Source organism: Gopherus flavomarginatus, chromosome 5 (genome assembly GCF_025201925.1).
Source record: "Gopherus flavomarginatus isolate rGopFla2 chromosome 5, rGopFla2.mat.asm, whole genome shotgun sequence".
Lineage (NCBI taxonomy): Eukaryota > Metazoa > Chordata > Testudines > Testudinidae > Gopherus > Gopherus flavomarginatus.
Genome location: NC_066621.1, coordinates 146579171 through 146595060, shown reverse-complemented (window position 1 = coordinate 146595060; position 15890 = coordinate 146579171). Strand labels below are relative to the sequence as shown.

The window sequence follows — 15890 nt, the reverse complement described above, 5'->3', positions numbered from 1 at the left end:
TGAGCCAAAGCCCAAAGGCTCTGACCTCAAGTTAGACAGGTGCTGGCACTTGCTATCTCCTTTATAAACAATGCTTTGCAATTGCCTAGAAAATTGCCAGTTACAGGGTTAAGGGAGCAATAAACTGGAAAGTAGAGTTACTGTTTAATGTATACCTAAACTCCCATTGATGTCAATGGGGAAATCTGAATGTAGAATGAGGATGGACTTTGCAGGAGGGCTGCGGAGTACAGGAGGTGGCTCAGGGTAGGGGTGTGGGATGCAGGCTCTGGCCTGGCGCCATTATCTCGAGCAGCTCCAGGGTGGCAGCGGGGCTAAGGCAGGGACATGGTGCTGGCTGCTTCTGGGAGTGGTGCAAGGCCAGGACAGGCAGGGGAGCCTGCCTTAGCCCTGCTGTGCCATGGGGCTGGCAACCCCGCAGGCCAGATTAAAAGCCCTCATAGGCTGGATCCGGCCCGCAGGCCAAAGTTTGCCCTCCCCTGGGCTAGATAGATGTAAATTGGAGATCTGGACCTTTTGTCTGGAGTTCAATATACCTTTTTGTCTGGAGTTTTTCAGTGGGGTGTTAACTCTGTCACAAAGCATTAGTAGTTAAAATATAATCTTTTCTACCGTTTCTTCATCAGTGTGACTTTTTGTTTACTCAAAACTTTTTTTTAACTTTTCACCGGTAAAATAACTGCATTGCTGATATTGACTGCAGTTTGCTGTTTTTGGAAATCTTCTGAACTTCTTCGAAATTGTGAATGAATTTGTAATAACCATTAAGACAACATATAAGTGTTATAAAAAAAAATTAAGAGATTTCCATCTCTGTGTTTGGTATTTTTTTTTAAATCTGTTTATTACTGACATTTTCATAAAGCACAGCTTTCCTAATTACTTACGTGACATTATCCTTTTATACTATCACAATTGGTTGCTGAGAAGATTGAATTTGAGGGATTAATGGGCAATAGCAGAATTTTAAAAACTCCTGTGTTAATGAAAATGCATATAACATCAGCAAAGAGAGAGAAAATAGAATTGTCAGAATTGTTTCTAAACTTCCCACGAGCTGCCAGCTGCTCTTTAAAGAATAATCTTTCTTTTTGTTTTTGACAGTGAAATTGTACAGAAGGAGTTATTTCTTTCCCTTGCACAAACTGAGTGCGTGCTGAAACCAGTGGAGTCTCCTGATATGAAAATATTCAGCAAGGCTGACCTAGAAGATACTAACAGCCTCTTTGAAAAACTTAAAAAGGAACCAGATGCTTTAACTTTGCTCGCACCAGCTCCTGGAGACACAATTATCTCTCTAGATTTCAGCAGTAATGGTAGGTTTGTGTTTAAGTCCGAGACCCTATTGATTAATAATATTCGTGTATGTTAAAATAAACATTAGAAAATAACTTGACAATATCACTTGCCTAACAAAAAAAAAATATTTCAGCTGCTGTTATTTAATGAGGTCCATAGACATGCTCAGCGCTTTTACTTAGGTTGATGGTTTTTTTTAATTTTTGTAGAGTCTGATGAGCAACAATATGATGAAGTTCCTTTGTATAATGATGTAATGCTCCCCTCATCCAGTGAGAAACTGAAGAATATAAATTTGGCAATGTCCCCACTTCCTGCCTCTGAAATTACAAAGCCACTTCGTAGCAATGCTGACCCTGCACTCAATAGAGAAGTTGTATCAAAACTGGAGCCAAACACAGAGCCACTAGAACTTGCATTTTCCAGTCGCCGTAGGCAAGAACAGCCAGCCAGCCCTTCTGATGCAAGCACTAACCAAAGCTCACCTGAGGTCAGTCATACAGTTTGGAAAGACAGTCATCAAAATAAATGTGAAGTAGGCTTTTGAGTAAATATCTCTAGACAATGTGGTGTGAACAGAGTCTCTAGAGTATTTGCATATTATTCTGATTGTATTTCTAAATTGTGGCCATATGCTGTAAATATAATTTAACATTACAACCTGTCAATAAAAGATTACTTTACCTCTCCGTTTGAAAGCTATATTTTTAGTTTTGTTTTTTTTTTAAATTTAGAGATTAAAAGTGCATATGAAGTGTGTAGCTGCTTTGAGTACGTCTTTTAAGGAACTTAGGATTCAGAGAGAGGCTTATTGCAATTAATGAGTTACAGCAAATCGGTGTATAAACTTCTGACACATTTATACCTGTCCCACTGTCCGCAAACTGTGGCAATCTATTAAAACTGATGATAGTGAAAACTCTGGGCATATTTAGATGAATGTGAATACTATCCAGTCCCGTTCTATTTTCATTAATTTTTTGCAATTATAGTTTGGTTGCATGTTGTGTATTTGTTTTAAAGTGAAGCTATAGAATCACAGGACTGGAAGAGACCTCAAGAGGTCATCTAGTCCAGTCCCCTGCACTCAGGGTAGGACTAAGTATTATCTAGGCCATTCCTGACAGGTGTTTATCTAACCTGCTCTTAAAAATCTCCAGTGATGGAGATTCCACAACCTCCCTAGGCAATTTATTCCAGTGCGTCACCACCCTGACAGTCAGGAAGTTTTTCCTAATGTCCAATCTAAACCTCCTTTGCTGCAATGTAAGCCCAAAATAACACAATGTTAAACCAATTGAAAATTTGTACTTAAAACTGAATTGAATTGTCTTGACAGCCCTGTAGTCCCAATGACTATTGCTTTGACGTGGATAATGATATGGCTAATGAGTTTAAGCTGGAATTAGTGGAAAAACTCTTTGCAATAGACACAGAAGCAAAAAATCCATTCACTACTCAGGTATGTACATTGTTAAACTTGTGTGTCATCTTAAGCCTATCCTAGAGCACAGTATTTGTATGCTTATTTTATCGAATGTTAAAATTACTGTGTCAAATACAGGAGCAATATTTCTGAAAAAAAAAGATGAGTTGGTAGCTGGTTTCTCAATAGTTTTGAGATATAAAAAAATGGTGCTCACAAAGCACTATTCCGGAGGTTTGGGGAGAGAGGAAGTGGCAGACTATTTACAGATAATTAAGGCATTCTTGGTATTGCACAGATTCGCAAGAAACTTTATTTACCCATTTGTTCTTTCAGGAAACTGATTTAGACTTGGAGATGTTAGCTCCTTACATCCCAATGGATGACGACTTCCAGTTACGATCCTTTGATCAGCCGCCTTCACTGGACAGTGGTTGCGCCAGCTCTCAGAGTGTGGCCACTAGTAACATATTTCAGCAAACTCACACACTGTCTGCTGCTGCCGAGGAAATAACACCAGTGAAAACAGAATGCATGGATGACATTAAGACTCTAATTGTTTCTCAGTCTCCTGTCCTCATAATCAATGAAACCAACAGCGCCCCAGCATCACCATATGGTGGAAATCGAAGCCGAACTGCATCTCCAATCAGGGCTGGAAAAGGAACATTGGACCAGACGGAGAAATCTTATCCAGGAACACCCAATTTGTTAACAGTCACTTTGAGTAAAAGGTATTTTAAAAACAAAGCTGAAATCCTGTTACCCATTAATCTTGAAGAAATTAGACCTGTAATATAGTTCTCTAGGCTGTACAGTAGATCTTTATCTGCTGTCTTCTTTGATCCCTTTTTTTTTTTTGAACAAGCTATATACCTTAATTTGTGCTTTAAAAGAAGATTTTAGGTTTAGTGCACTTCAACAGCAGACTGGAGTTGATTTTCCAGAACCTTTTTTTGCATTTGTATTTACATCAAGCCTTTGTATAGGAAACAAGCAATTGAACCATTCTTGTTCATATTTTTTTGTTCTGCTCCCCTTCATACCTGAGTTGTGCAAACAAAACAGTCCAGTAGGCCATCTGAAAGAGGGTACGTATAAGTAATTTCTTGCCCAGTTTCTGATGTGATGCAGAGACTGTAGTTATGCCTTAAGCTTATATGTTATGCTTAAAATAAGTCATACTTCAGCAATATGGATTATGGGCATCCATAACAGATTTTTATCATGACATGGTGTCACCAAATCAGAATTTAAATCCAATTGATAAAACCAAGTAGCTTTTGTCTGTGCACGGACATGCAAAATGGATATTTTAACTGCTCTCCCCATGCCCGCCCTCAAAAGAGGGGCAGTAGAATGACACGTACTTAAGCTTTCTGTGTTTTTCTGTAGAGAGGAACTTTTTAAAGGGCAGCCAGTTTTCCATGTTAAGATCAGAAGTAGTTGACTTAGCAAGATTTAAAGCTAGAATTCTTTCTAATCATACATTGAAACAGTGAATCACTCACATAGAAAATTAGGACACATAAAAAACTGACTGACTGTCACTGTGAAATATTTATTTTACAAAGTGTTTATAAAAGACTGGCTTGAGGATAGTAGGAACATTAACAGACTGAATCCATTTTTCTTAGATCTGCTGCAGTGGATGAAGAACTGAATCCCAAGATGCTAGCTTTGCATAACTCTCAGAGAAAGCGAAAGATGGAATATGATGGCTCACTTTTTCAAGCAGTGGGAATTGTAAGTTTTGGTGATATTTTTCTTTTAAAATTAGTTGTAATCTTACTGTTTCCAGAATTAACCATTGATACAGAATCTTGACTTTAGCTAGTGGCATATAGCAAAATCCTGTGACCAAAGTAATCATTTAAGTTAATAACATCCTATGTCTTCCTGAAGCAAAACCCCTGATTTCAATTCTTTCCTACTGTCAAAATAGTTTTAAACTACCCTCTGCATCCACACAAATGTCTTAGATAGAAGATAAACTTTTCATTTGTGAGACAGATGGGGATTTGTTTAAGTAGAAAATAAGGCATTGTAAGAACGAGACTTAAAAATCAATGTTCACCTGCTAACAACGTGTGTCATTGCTATTTCAAACTTTACCTCCATGTCCCTCAAAATCAGAGACAGTGCAAAGAGCTGGAACAGGAGCAGCACAGATTTGGAAGGATGTATAAAGCCTACAAATATAAATAGGTTTATAGTTTTTATACATGTGCCTTGAATAGACAAAATCAGAATGTTAGAATGGGAACATTATGGACTAAAAAGAGGGTTGAGGGCACCGTCTACCTGTAGTTAGTGATTGTACTGGTGAATAACCCATCGCTTGTCCTTAAAGCACCTGAAAAATTCCTTTTAAACAGCTATGTAGTTTGTATTGTTTCACTTACCAGATTGTTCCACAACTTTATCATCTCTCATAAAATTATTTTAGTTAAATTCCATCTGGGGAATTTTGGTTTGGCGTTTGTTTTGGGTTTTTTTACACAGTCAGTATTCTGAAATCCTGGGATTTGACATTTGTACAGATACATTTCTCTGCCCTTGATGTATCTTGAGAACTTCAGAGAGCTCTTATTGTCACTTGTCAAATAAAATCCGATTAAAAAAAAAATTCACACAAGTTAATTTTCTACAATGGTATGCGTCTCGAGACTTTTTTTCTGATTCTTCGGTGTTCTGTAATGTAAGTGTGCTCTTAGAATATGTCTACGTAGCAAAAAAAAACCCCTGGCAGCAAGTCTTAAAGCATAGGTCAACTGACTTGGGCTTGTATTGCAGGACTAAAAAGAGCAGTATAGACATTTGGGCTCTGGTTGGTGCCTGGGCTCCAAGGTCCTCTCCCTGGCTGGCTGGATTTCAGAGCCTGAGCCCAAATGCCTGCGCTTTCGTTTTTAGCCCCACTGCACAAGCCCTGCAAGCCTGAGTCAGTTGATGTGGGCTATAAGACGTGCTGCCAGGGTTTATTGGTTTTGTTTTCTGTTTTGCTTTGTAGATGTAGGCTAGCATGCTCTAGAGTGTTTTCTTCCAAATAGCGAATTATCCCTACATCATCTCCTGGCTTTGGAATGACTGCTTACATTTTGTCAACTGACTGTCTGACCTCTTGTCTCCCGGAAGGCTGGAGAAAACTTTGTTGTACATCCAGTTATTCTGTAAAGCTCCTGCAGCTTTTTGTTATGTCATTTAAAGGCTCTCTTGTCTTTATTCTCCTTAGCATCTCTTAATCTTGTTTTATTTTTTTTTAAATAAAACATTCTAACATTGTATTTTCATTCTCTTTACTCTTTGCGTTTGCCTGCATGTTTGTTTTTTCCTGATAGCCTTTTAGGAATTCATTGTTCTCCATCAATGTTCTAATGATTCTTGCTGCCTTTGTCTTGCATATTGTTGCTATGGCTGCCATATTTTTCCCATTTAGGCCATTTCAACAGATGTCACCACTGATAAAATAGCAAATGATCTGTGCTGGCTTCGTGTATTGCAGTGTAAGCCAGCTGCTAAAATTAAGGTTCTGTTAAGGCTTCCATTTATAGAGTGCCTCTCATCCCCTTTTCTCACGTTCATCATTTTCTTAATTTCTCCTTTTAGCTAAAATTTCGATTACTGATTTTGTCTCTGCTTAAAGGCAACGTCTTTCTGTCCATGTATTTGAAAATACCCTGGCAAAAATCTTAGGGCGCATCAAAGATTTCCATGTGTCCCCTCACCCGTCACCTCTGGCTTCTGTCCAGCAGAGAGGGGGGTTTCGGGGCTTCAGCTCTGTGGGGCATGTGTGCCAGGGCTTCAGTAGGAGCAGGGCTGAGGCCCTGAGTCTGGGCAGGTGCCTCCCTTGGAGCGAAAGCCCTGAGAGAGACACCCCCACACCCTGCTTTTCGGGGCTGAAAGCCTGAGCAGATGCCTCTCACAGGGCAGAACTCTGAAAACCCCTCTCCCCACAGGGCTGGAGCCCCAAACCCCAGCAGGCACATGACTCTCCAACTTCTGACAATTGAGGGTCAGTAAATTTGACCACTCAGATCTAGGTTTTACTGAGAACTAGTTCTAAACCAGCTTGTACAGCCTGCCACAAGTGGAGCTGGAAGCATTTGACATTGTTTTGCACATTTTTTAAAAGAAAAGTGCCACTAAATTTAGGTTTATACGATCTTATATTTTAGGATTATGTAAATATAGATCCTGGTTTCATAGAACTACAGATAAAATTTTATGCTCCTGTCAGTGTGGCGTTCCATAGCTCTGTGTATGAAGAGAAACTGGAATATTGCCATCTATTGTTTGGTGTATTTTTTTTAAACAAGGACATTTTGGGTACATCTACACAGCAAGCCTCGGAGCTTGGATCAACAGACTTGGGCTCAGGGGGCTTGCACTACAGCACTAAAAATAGCTATGTAGACATTCACAGGCTGGAGATTGAACTCTGAAGCCCTCCCCTGAACCCCAACATCTACATAGCTATTTTAGCACTGTAGCTCCTGCTCCTGCGCCCCCCTGCCTCCCCGGGTACACTAGGCTCTGAGATTCTTTTCCTGTGCAGATGTAGTCTAGTTCAAAAGAAAGACATTGGTGTCATAAGATTGCAAAACGAATGAATCGGAAGTTGGGAAATGTAATGTGAACTGCTCTGTTGCACACACAAATATGCTAGCTATGTTAACCTTCCTGTGAAAATGTAATATTTAAATCTTCTGACTACTGAGTCATTCATTTGAACTTTTTTTACACAAACGGCAGTTCTCCTTGTTTATATAGATTTCACATCTGCAGAAAATTCTTAGCGAAAAAGTGAAGTGATTCAAAGTGAAAAGCAACATACCTGAATATTTAAGTCTTTAGGATTTTCACAGCATTCCACCGTCTTCACCCCTCTGTGTTCAACAGCCATCTATCAGAGAAAGGACAGAACTTCCAAATCCGGGCGCCAGTATTAGCACTCTTGCCAGCTGTTGCCCAGTTTCTAAGCATTCCTGTAGATGGTTGGCTTTTCCTCTGTCTTGCTTTCTGGTTTAGCAGACCTGTTTTCTTACCTATTCCAGAAAGCAATAACTTTCCTAGGAAGACACACATAGCCTTCTGCTCTCTCCTATACCCCAGAACCTCTTGTCTGCTGCTGTCCCAAGTGATTCTAGAGCCACAGCTGTGATTGGACGAGTCAGGATTCCACATTTATACAGCCCTACCAAATTCAGGGTCTATTTTGATCAATTTCATGGCAAGAGGGGGTTAAAATTGGTCACTTTCACCTTTTTCAGATATTTATATCTGAAATGTCACGGTGTTGTAACCGTGGGGGCCCCAACCCAAAAGGTACCCGGAGGTAGGTCTGATCTCCTCTGAGAGCGGCCCTGCAAGTGAGGAAGAAATCCTGTCCCTCCCCAGCCCAGCCGGGACTCCCAGCTAGGAGCCTTTGGCTGGGACAGATCAGATGTCGCAGGGAAGGGCTTATTTCATGATCTGTGACGTTTTTCATGTCCGTGAGATTGGTAGGGCCCTACACATTGGCAATGAGAACAAAAGAAAGGGGGCAGCTGAGCTGGGAGGCGAGAGAATTGGCGTGTGGGAGCAAAATTTACATAACTAGATATAAAAACCATGTACATTTTTGTGCATGTGGGGATTGGGAACAGTAGTAATGCCATAGTAGTTCTCCTCTCTTCTCCTATGTTTATTTCCATTCACTTCAGTGAACTTTGCGGCCTGCTCAGGCAATGGCAGTGACCAGCAAAAGCAGTAAGAGGTGGCCGGGGTGTATGTATACATATAGTGCACACTAATGTTGAGGATGGTGGTTGGTTTTATTTAAGAAGGAGATAACCTTGGTTTTATGTGTGTACCTTTTTTTTTTTTTAAAGCAAGACTCCCTTTTACTTGTAAACATCAGTCTACGCTAATTTGCTCTTAAACTTTCTCTCAGGTACTGAATGAATTCAGTTTTAAATAGTAGCAGCATGTTAGTAACTATAGTGACAAGAACTAGTGAGTTTCCTCTTGAAATTTTTGCATACATGATCTGCAGAAATAAGGGTTTTCTTTTTGTTTGTTTGTTTTTTTTAGGAATCTTTATTCCAGCAGTCAGAAGATTGTGGCGCGAATGCATCACTGTGTTGGAAACGTGTAAAAGGATGCAAATCTAATGGCCAGAATGGAGTGGGACAAAAGACAATCATCTTATTATCAACTGGTTAGTGTTCATGTGTGGGAGGGAGGGAGGGGGGAAATGAAGTATTAGTAAAGCTGTATTGGCTAATGGGACTTGCCTCCCCCTATATACTAATTTGGGAAATGTAAAAATACAGTAAGTAATGTGCCCTTATCTTTATCCTCTTCCTTTCTAGATATAGCAAGTAAGCTCCTAGGGCAGTCAATGGATGAGACTGGACTACCCCAACTTACCAGTTACGATTGCGAAGTAAATGCTCCCATACAAGGCAGCAGAAACCTGCTACAGGGTGAAGAATTGCTCAGAGCTCTGGATCAAGTTAACTGAGTTTTCGCAATACTTGTTCTGTTTTTGGACACTGGAGAATCACCACCTAAAGCAGTCTATTTATATTTTCTATATCTGATTTTAGAAGCCTGGCTACAATACTGCACTAATTCAGTTAGTTCCGTTGCGATCCCCTTTCTACTTTACTTACTTTGACAGATTTTTTTCATATATTCTTTATGTAACAACTCAGATTATAGTGCATTTTCATAATTCTTTGGTACATACACTTAAAGTCCATTACATTTAAAACATCCTTGCAATAGCAGCTTTGAAATGCACCTGTTTTTAAAAACATATTTATTTTTTATTTTATTTTTTTTGACTTGAGAGTTTCATTGACAGACTCCTATCAGTAAAATGTCACACAGTAAAACTGTCAGTCTTTCCCGCCTGCTCTTCCTAAGTAGTTGGAATACATATGTTTTGTCAGTTATTTTAAAACAAAATTTTTTTAATGATTTTTTTATACGAAACAACAATGCTTTTCAGCAGTGCATTGTAGCCACAATCGCACAATATATTTTCTTAAAAAAAAAAATACCAGCAATTCCTCATGCAATATAGTCTACATTTATAAAACTAGTTTTTAAGGAGAAGAATCTTTGAGGGTTGTTTTTTCTGTTGTTGCCTGTGAAATCATGTTTAATTCTTGAGGCTGTCGTTGTTTTAGTCATGTTGTAATAGAAACTGTTCCTAAATGCTGTATTATGCTTATGACTGAAATGAGTATTAAGTAAAAGGGAAGGGTTTTTATCTGGAAAGGACGACAACAGCTTTTTATTTGGACACATTCTCTTAATTTACAGAGAGGGTTTGATGTTCCTAAAGTAGTCACTTCACCAGCTCAAAAAAATCCCTCCCTGTAGTTGTGGAACTTCATGCTAATGTGTATTTGAGATTAAATCTAAATGTTTTGCTTGCCCTGTGTGGTATAGGTGATATTTCAAGCAGATCGTAAGACATCATGCATTGTTAGCAAAGTTGCCTAGTACGTCGTTGAGTTGCTCGATATTTGATATTTTGGTTTTATGCACCTTATTGCTCTTAACATCCATGTATTCATGTAGATTTCAATAACTCAATATATTTTAGAAACCTTTTTATTTTGAAATAAGTAGTTGTCTCACAAACATCTTATTTCCTATATGTACTGTACAAATTTTTCATTCACTCATTCTTTCTCTATGTGGTTGGATCTAACACTAACTGTATTGTTTTATTACATCAATAAACTATATGTGGACCAGGCCCCCTTGGGAAGTGTGGCATCTATTGAGAACAGTGACATCTTGATTTTTGTCATTTATGTTTATGTGGTTACTGCTAACCAGTGTTCACTAATTTCAGTAAAATCCTCTCTAAGAAGTTAAAAGGAATTTCCTGATTCGGACCTCAAAACCTATCAAGTCAATCATTTATCTGAGCCTATTCAGTACTAAATAAATTTTCAGGACAAAGACTTGTGCAGTCATTGGCAATAGATTTAAGTAATTTAATTTTCCTTTTTTATCAAGCATACAATCAGTTATTAAATGTGGAATGAAAGTGGGAGGGAAAATATAGTTTTTGTGATAACAATGGCAAATCTTTCCATACTCGCCCAGCTACCAGCTGTCAAGCTAACTATCAAAGACAAAGCACGTCAAATTTGTCAGAGAAATCAGTTAAATTCGGACTCTTGGCATACAGATGAGATGGAAAATGCACCTGGCACTTGATTTAAAGATATGAAACTTGCTATACTCTGAACGTGATTGTACCATCTGCTCGGCTCTAGTTTTGGTGTCAAGGTAACAGTTTTCATTTTGCTGCATTAGAATGTGGTGTCACTAGAACCAGCCTGTCACATACACGTGGAATGACAGTGTAGCTTCGGTCTAAACTTTAAGGCAGTGTCACAGCAACTTTTTACAAAATCCGTGCTCTAAGCTGGGGCGGGCAAACTTTTTGGCCTGAGGGCCACATTGGGTTTCCTAAATTGTAAGGAGGGCCGGTTAGGGGAGGGGGTCATGACCCGGCTCCTAGCTCCCTCCCGCCCCCTGGACCCCTGCCCCATCCACACACTCCTGTTCCCTGACCGCCCCCGGACCTCCACCGCCCCATCCAACCCCTCCTCTCATTCCAGACAGCCCCCCGGGACCCCTGCCCCATTCAACCCCTATCCATGCCCCCAACCACCACCCCAAACTCCCTTGCCCTCTATCCAACAATCCCTGTCCTTACCGCGCTGCCTGGAGCACTGATAGCTGGCGGCGCTACAGCCACACCACCCAGCTGGAGCCGGGCCCCGCAGCTGTCACCGCGCAGCACAGAGACTGGGTCAGACCAGGCTCTGCAACTGCACTGCCCCGGGAGCTCACAACCCCGCCGCCCAGAGCATTGCGCAGGCGGCAGATCGGGTGAGCTGAGGCTGCGGAGGAGGAGGAACAGCGGGGGAGGAGCCGGGGGGTCAGCCTCCTGGGCCAGGAGCTCGGGGGCTGGCCAGGACGGTCCTGCGGGCTGGATGTGGCCTGCAGGCTGTAGTTTGCCCACCTCTGCTCTAAACAATCTTTTTATACTTGAGACAATTTAACCTCTTCCTGGAATCCATACTTTCTGTAGCAATTACACAAGTACTGTACATTTTTCAAAAACACCTAAATGACTTAAGGGCCTTGGCTCCCATATAACTGCGTCACTTTGAAAAACGGGACTTCTCATTGAAAGTCAATGGGACTTGAAGGGTAAAATGCTCAAGAGTGCCTGTCTTTTACAAATCGTTAACTCACTAAAAGTGATGGCTAAAAACATTCATCCATTTCTAAAACTATCAGCTGGATAAGATGCAAAATTCTCAAACTGAGAAGCCAATATTTTTACAATTAAATTGGGAATGTATTGGCATTTACTTCTGAGAAAGCTTTACTTTAATGTAAGGAGCTTCAAAGTCAGTGACAGGATACTGCCAAAAGTCTACCCTCTGGGTTGCGTGTGTTGGGGAAAAAAACAGAAAATACTGTGTGCCTAGTTACAGAACTAGAATTTTGTCTCGTTTATAGACTTTTACAGACACTAGGCCAAGATTTTAGGTTCCTATTCTTGAAATCTCTGGTCCATAAGGCCTCTTACATCCATATTTGGGCAAAATGTTCAAAAATGCTGAACACTCAGCAGCTCAAATAAACTTGATTAGGAGCCTAGCTAAGCACTGGTTCTTGATAATCTTGGTTGTAAAGTTAAATTGCAAAAGAGTATATGACACATACATGCTTTGTATAATATGAAAATTCTAAAGTAACCTTTAACACTGGGCACACTTTGAGTCCAAACTTGTAAAGATAGCCTTTAAATATGTGACCAAAACTCTACAGTTTGTCAGTAAGTCCAAGGGAAAGAAGAGTTGCTATTCACTCACTGTTCTGATGACCTGTTGGTCCCTCTTCCATGCCATCCCATAGTCCTTCATCTGCCTCTGAGACAGTTGCAGCAAAAGGAATGTGCTGAATTCTTCATGGCTTGACAAGGCAGCTGCTGTCTTGAGGAGCAGTGAGAAAATTGTTCAAGAAGCTCCAAGTCCTCCCTTCCCATTCATAGGCCAGCTAGAGATACTGGAGAATCAGACTTCTAGACCTATCAGGCATTCGCAAAGACACTTCTCGGGTCTCAAGCCAAAGCCTACAACTCCACAAATCTTTGTCCCTTCCACCAATAGAAGTTGATCCAGTAAAATATTCACTTTGTGTCTTTCAACAACTCACCCAATAGACTTGACTTTTCCCAGCTGAAACTTTTTTTTTTTTTTTTTTTTTTTGCTAAATCTGTCTTCTACCGTTCTGCTTCATCTTGCCATAGCACTCTGTGGAGCTTATTTTAGAGGTACCTCCCTTGATGACCAGTCACTACCTTACTAATCAGCCCTTATCTGTGGAAGATGATGATTTATCTGAGGGAGAAAATCATACTACAAGAATTAGAGGTAGAGGGGAAAGTAGACTCCATGCAACCCTTGGCTATTAGTTAACTAGAGATGGGAAGTGTCCCTGCTCTTACTGAGAGATGCCCTAGCAACCCAGGAGGACATTAGAAAGCAGACAGTTGGGAAGAGCATTAGTTGTAGTGTTGAAATGTCATTGTCATACACCAACCAGCCCTTGGAGAGTTTAGATAATGTACCAGTTGAAATGCTGAAGTAAATGTTGCTGGTATGTACTGCCATAGACTCTGAATTTAATCTTTCTGGGGAAATGCAGACTACAAATCAACTTTTCCTTCAACTGTAGCAAAATTGTAAAAGCTCGCAACTGAGTTACTTTGGGGATTTTTCCCCAGAATAGAATCATCAGCTCAAGACCTTCTCAATCTGACTTTATTCTTGAGATGATTTACCAATCCCTGTGGAAACAGGATACAGCATGGTAAACAGTTTGTTCCACTCACTGGAAAGATAAAATAGTTCCTTGTGCCTCATAAATGGAAGAGAGTTTGAAAATAATACAACTGCAGGCCTAGTTAGTGGCTAGTCAACAAATTTCACTGAACGCTAGTCTTGTGTAAAATAACCCAAAGTATCTTTAGCATTTGAAAAACTAAAGACGTTATTTTGCTCTTTATATATAAAATATGGTTGAATCAATTTTTTGCTTGGAATTTGGAAAGATGCATGCAATGGCTACACGTAGGATATGCAGTGGTGGCAGGAGAAAGGAAATAAGCTAAAAGGCATTTTTAGAGGGATGGGCTATGAAAGCAATACTTCTGAAAGACAAGCTAGATGAATTTTAATATCAGCAAAATGACATGATTCAAGACTAGAGGCATTATGTCACAGAATGTAGGTATTCTTTTACAGTGCTGGTGAAACTGGAAATACTGTGTTCAGTTTTGCATACCTCATTACATAGGCAAACTGGAGATCACTGTCCTATAAACTTGAACGAGGAGTACTTGTGGCACCTTAGAGCCTAACAAATTTATTTGAGCATAAGCTTTCGTGGGCTACAGCTCACTTCACTGGATGCATGTAGTGGAAAATACAGTCGGAAGATATATATATACACAGAACATGAAAAAATGGTGTTGCCATACCAACTGTAACGAGAGTAATTAATTAAGATGAGCTATTAGCAGCAGGAGAAAAAAACTTTTGCAGTGATAATCAGGAAACAGACTGGAAGTGGATGGTTCATTAGCATGGGGAAACAAAAAATTATACAAAGTAAAAACTGTTTCCCCATGCTAATGACCCATCCACTCCCAGTCTGTTTCCCCATGCTATTTTTCCCCTACTGTTACTCACACCTTCTTGTCAACTGTTGGAAATGGGCCATCCTCATTATCACTACCGAAGTTTTTTTTTCCCCCTCCGGCTGCTAATAACTCACCTTAATTAATTACTCTTGTTATAGTTGGTAGGGCAACACCCATTTTTTCATGTTCTCTGTGTGTATACTTCTTCCAACTGTATTTTCCACTGCACGAATCCAATGAAGTGGGTTTTAGCCCACGAAAGCTTATGCTCAAATAAATGTTAGTCTCTACGGTGCCACAATTACGCCTCATTCTTTGTACTGATACAGACTAACACGGCTACCACTCAAACCTACAAACTTGAGTTATCAGTGCAGATACATCAGCAAAGATTATTGCATTTCAGAATTCTCTGTCAGTTCTTCAGGATGCTGAAATTTCACACCCCTTGTCTGACAGCTGTGTCTCAGGCCAGCTTCATGTCACTACCTGCTGTTCTGGAGGCCTTCTGTTATGCCCCTGGACTTCTGTGTCATCTGTGTGTCAACCTGATTGTTGTCATATGACCTTGGTATCTGCATCTTGACAATAAGTTCTCTGCAAGTGCATACTACTTTGTGATGTGAATAGGGTAATGGGAAAGGAGGCCACAAATTAGACAACTACACACCATTTACTGAATCCTCCTCACCCCCAGAATTGTAGTGTGGGGGTTGTGTGTGTTTGTCTTTTAATCAAGTTCCCAGCCATGTTAACAGTCTCAAACCAGTTGCCTCTAACTCCCTTTTCTCTGGATACGCTTTGGTCAGAATAAGGCGTTTGCTGCTAAAGGAGTACTAGCACATGATGATTTGCTTCGGTAATTTCCCCTCTCCTGATCCATATCAAATATGATTTCTCAGACTGACCGTATCTAATACATCACAGCAACAAGAGGTAAAGCAATTCATTATAAACAGCTCTGGGAATGTCAAATTCAAGCCTCTAATAACAGCTATCCTGTGAAAACTGAAAAAGGTGGGTAATTTGCAATTTAAATGTCCTGTGCTGAGATGCATGGAGTAGCCCCAGGGGGCAGCATGGCGTGAATGATACTCTTTGCATTCACACACTTGCCTGGTCTCCCCTCTCATGGGTACTGTACTTTAGGCTAGGGATGTGCAGTGATACTACTATCTTCTGCAGTATGTGAAACTGTAATAGCCTGTCTAGGTAATCATAGTGTGACTCCCCCACCCCAAGTAATTAAAAGCAACCAATGCATTCATAGTGTTGGTTTTATTGTTTGTTTGAAAGGCCAGAAGGGACCATTATCGTCTAATTTGACTTCCTGCCTAACACAGGCCCTAGAATTTCACGAAATCAAAATTGGCCTCTGTTAATCCAAAATATGAGTGTCCCCACACAGATGGGGGCTGAAATAACAAAAGG

General features: G+C 40.3%; 1 protein-coding gene across 1 annotated transcript in view; it reads left to right on the top strand.

The window, feature by feature from the left end:
- Nucleotides 1-10481, top strand: part of HIF1A (hypoxia inducible factor 1 subunit alpha) — a 46962-nt gene extending 36481 nt beyond the window's left edge. Inside the window, exons 9-15 of the mRNA XM_050952551.1 lie at nucleotides 1105-1316; nucleotides 1509-1789; nucleotides 2639-2761; nucleotides 3062-3459; nucleotides 4363-4471; nucleotides 8798-8924; nucleotides 9079-10481. Coding sequence (XP_050808508.1) covers nucleotides 1105-1316; nucleotides 1509-1789; nucleotides 2639-2761; nucleotides 3062-3459; nucleotides 4363-4471; nucleotides 8798-8924; nucleotides 9079-9230 — 1402 coding nt within the window. The 3' untranslated portion in view covers nucleotides 9231-10481. The remainder of the gene's footprint in view (nucleotides 1-1104; nucleotides 1317-1508; nucleotides 1790-2638; nucleotides 2762-3061; nucleotides 3460-4362; nucleotides 4472-8797; nucleotides 8925-9078) is intronic.
- Nucleotides 10482-15890: the final 5409 nt, after the last annotated feature.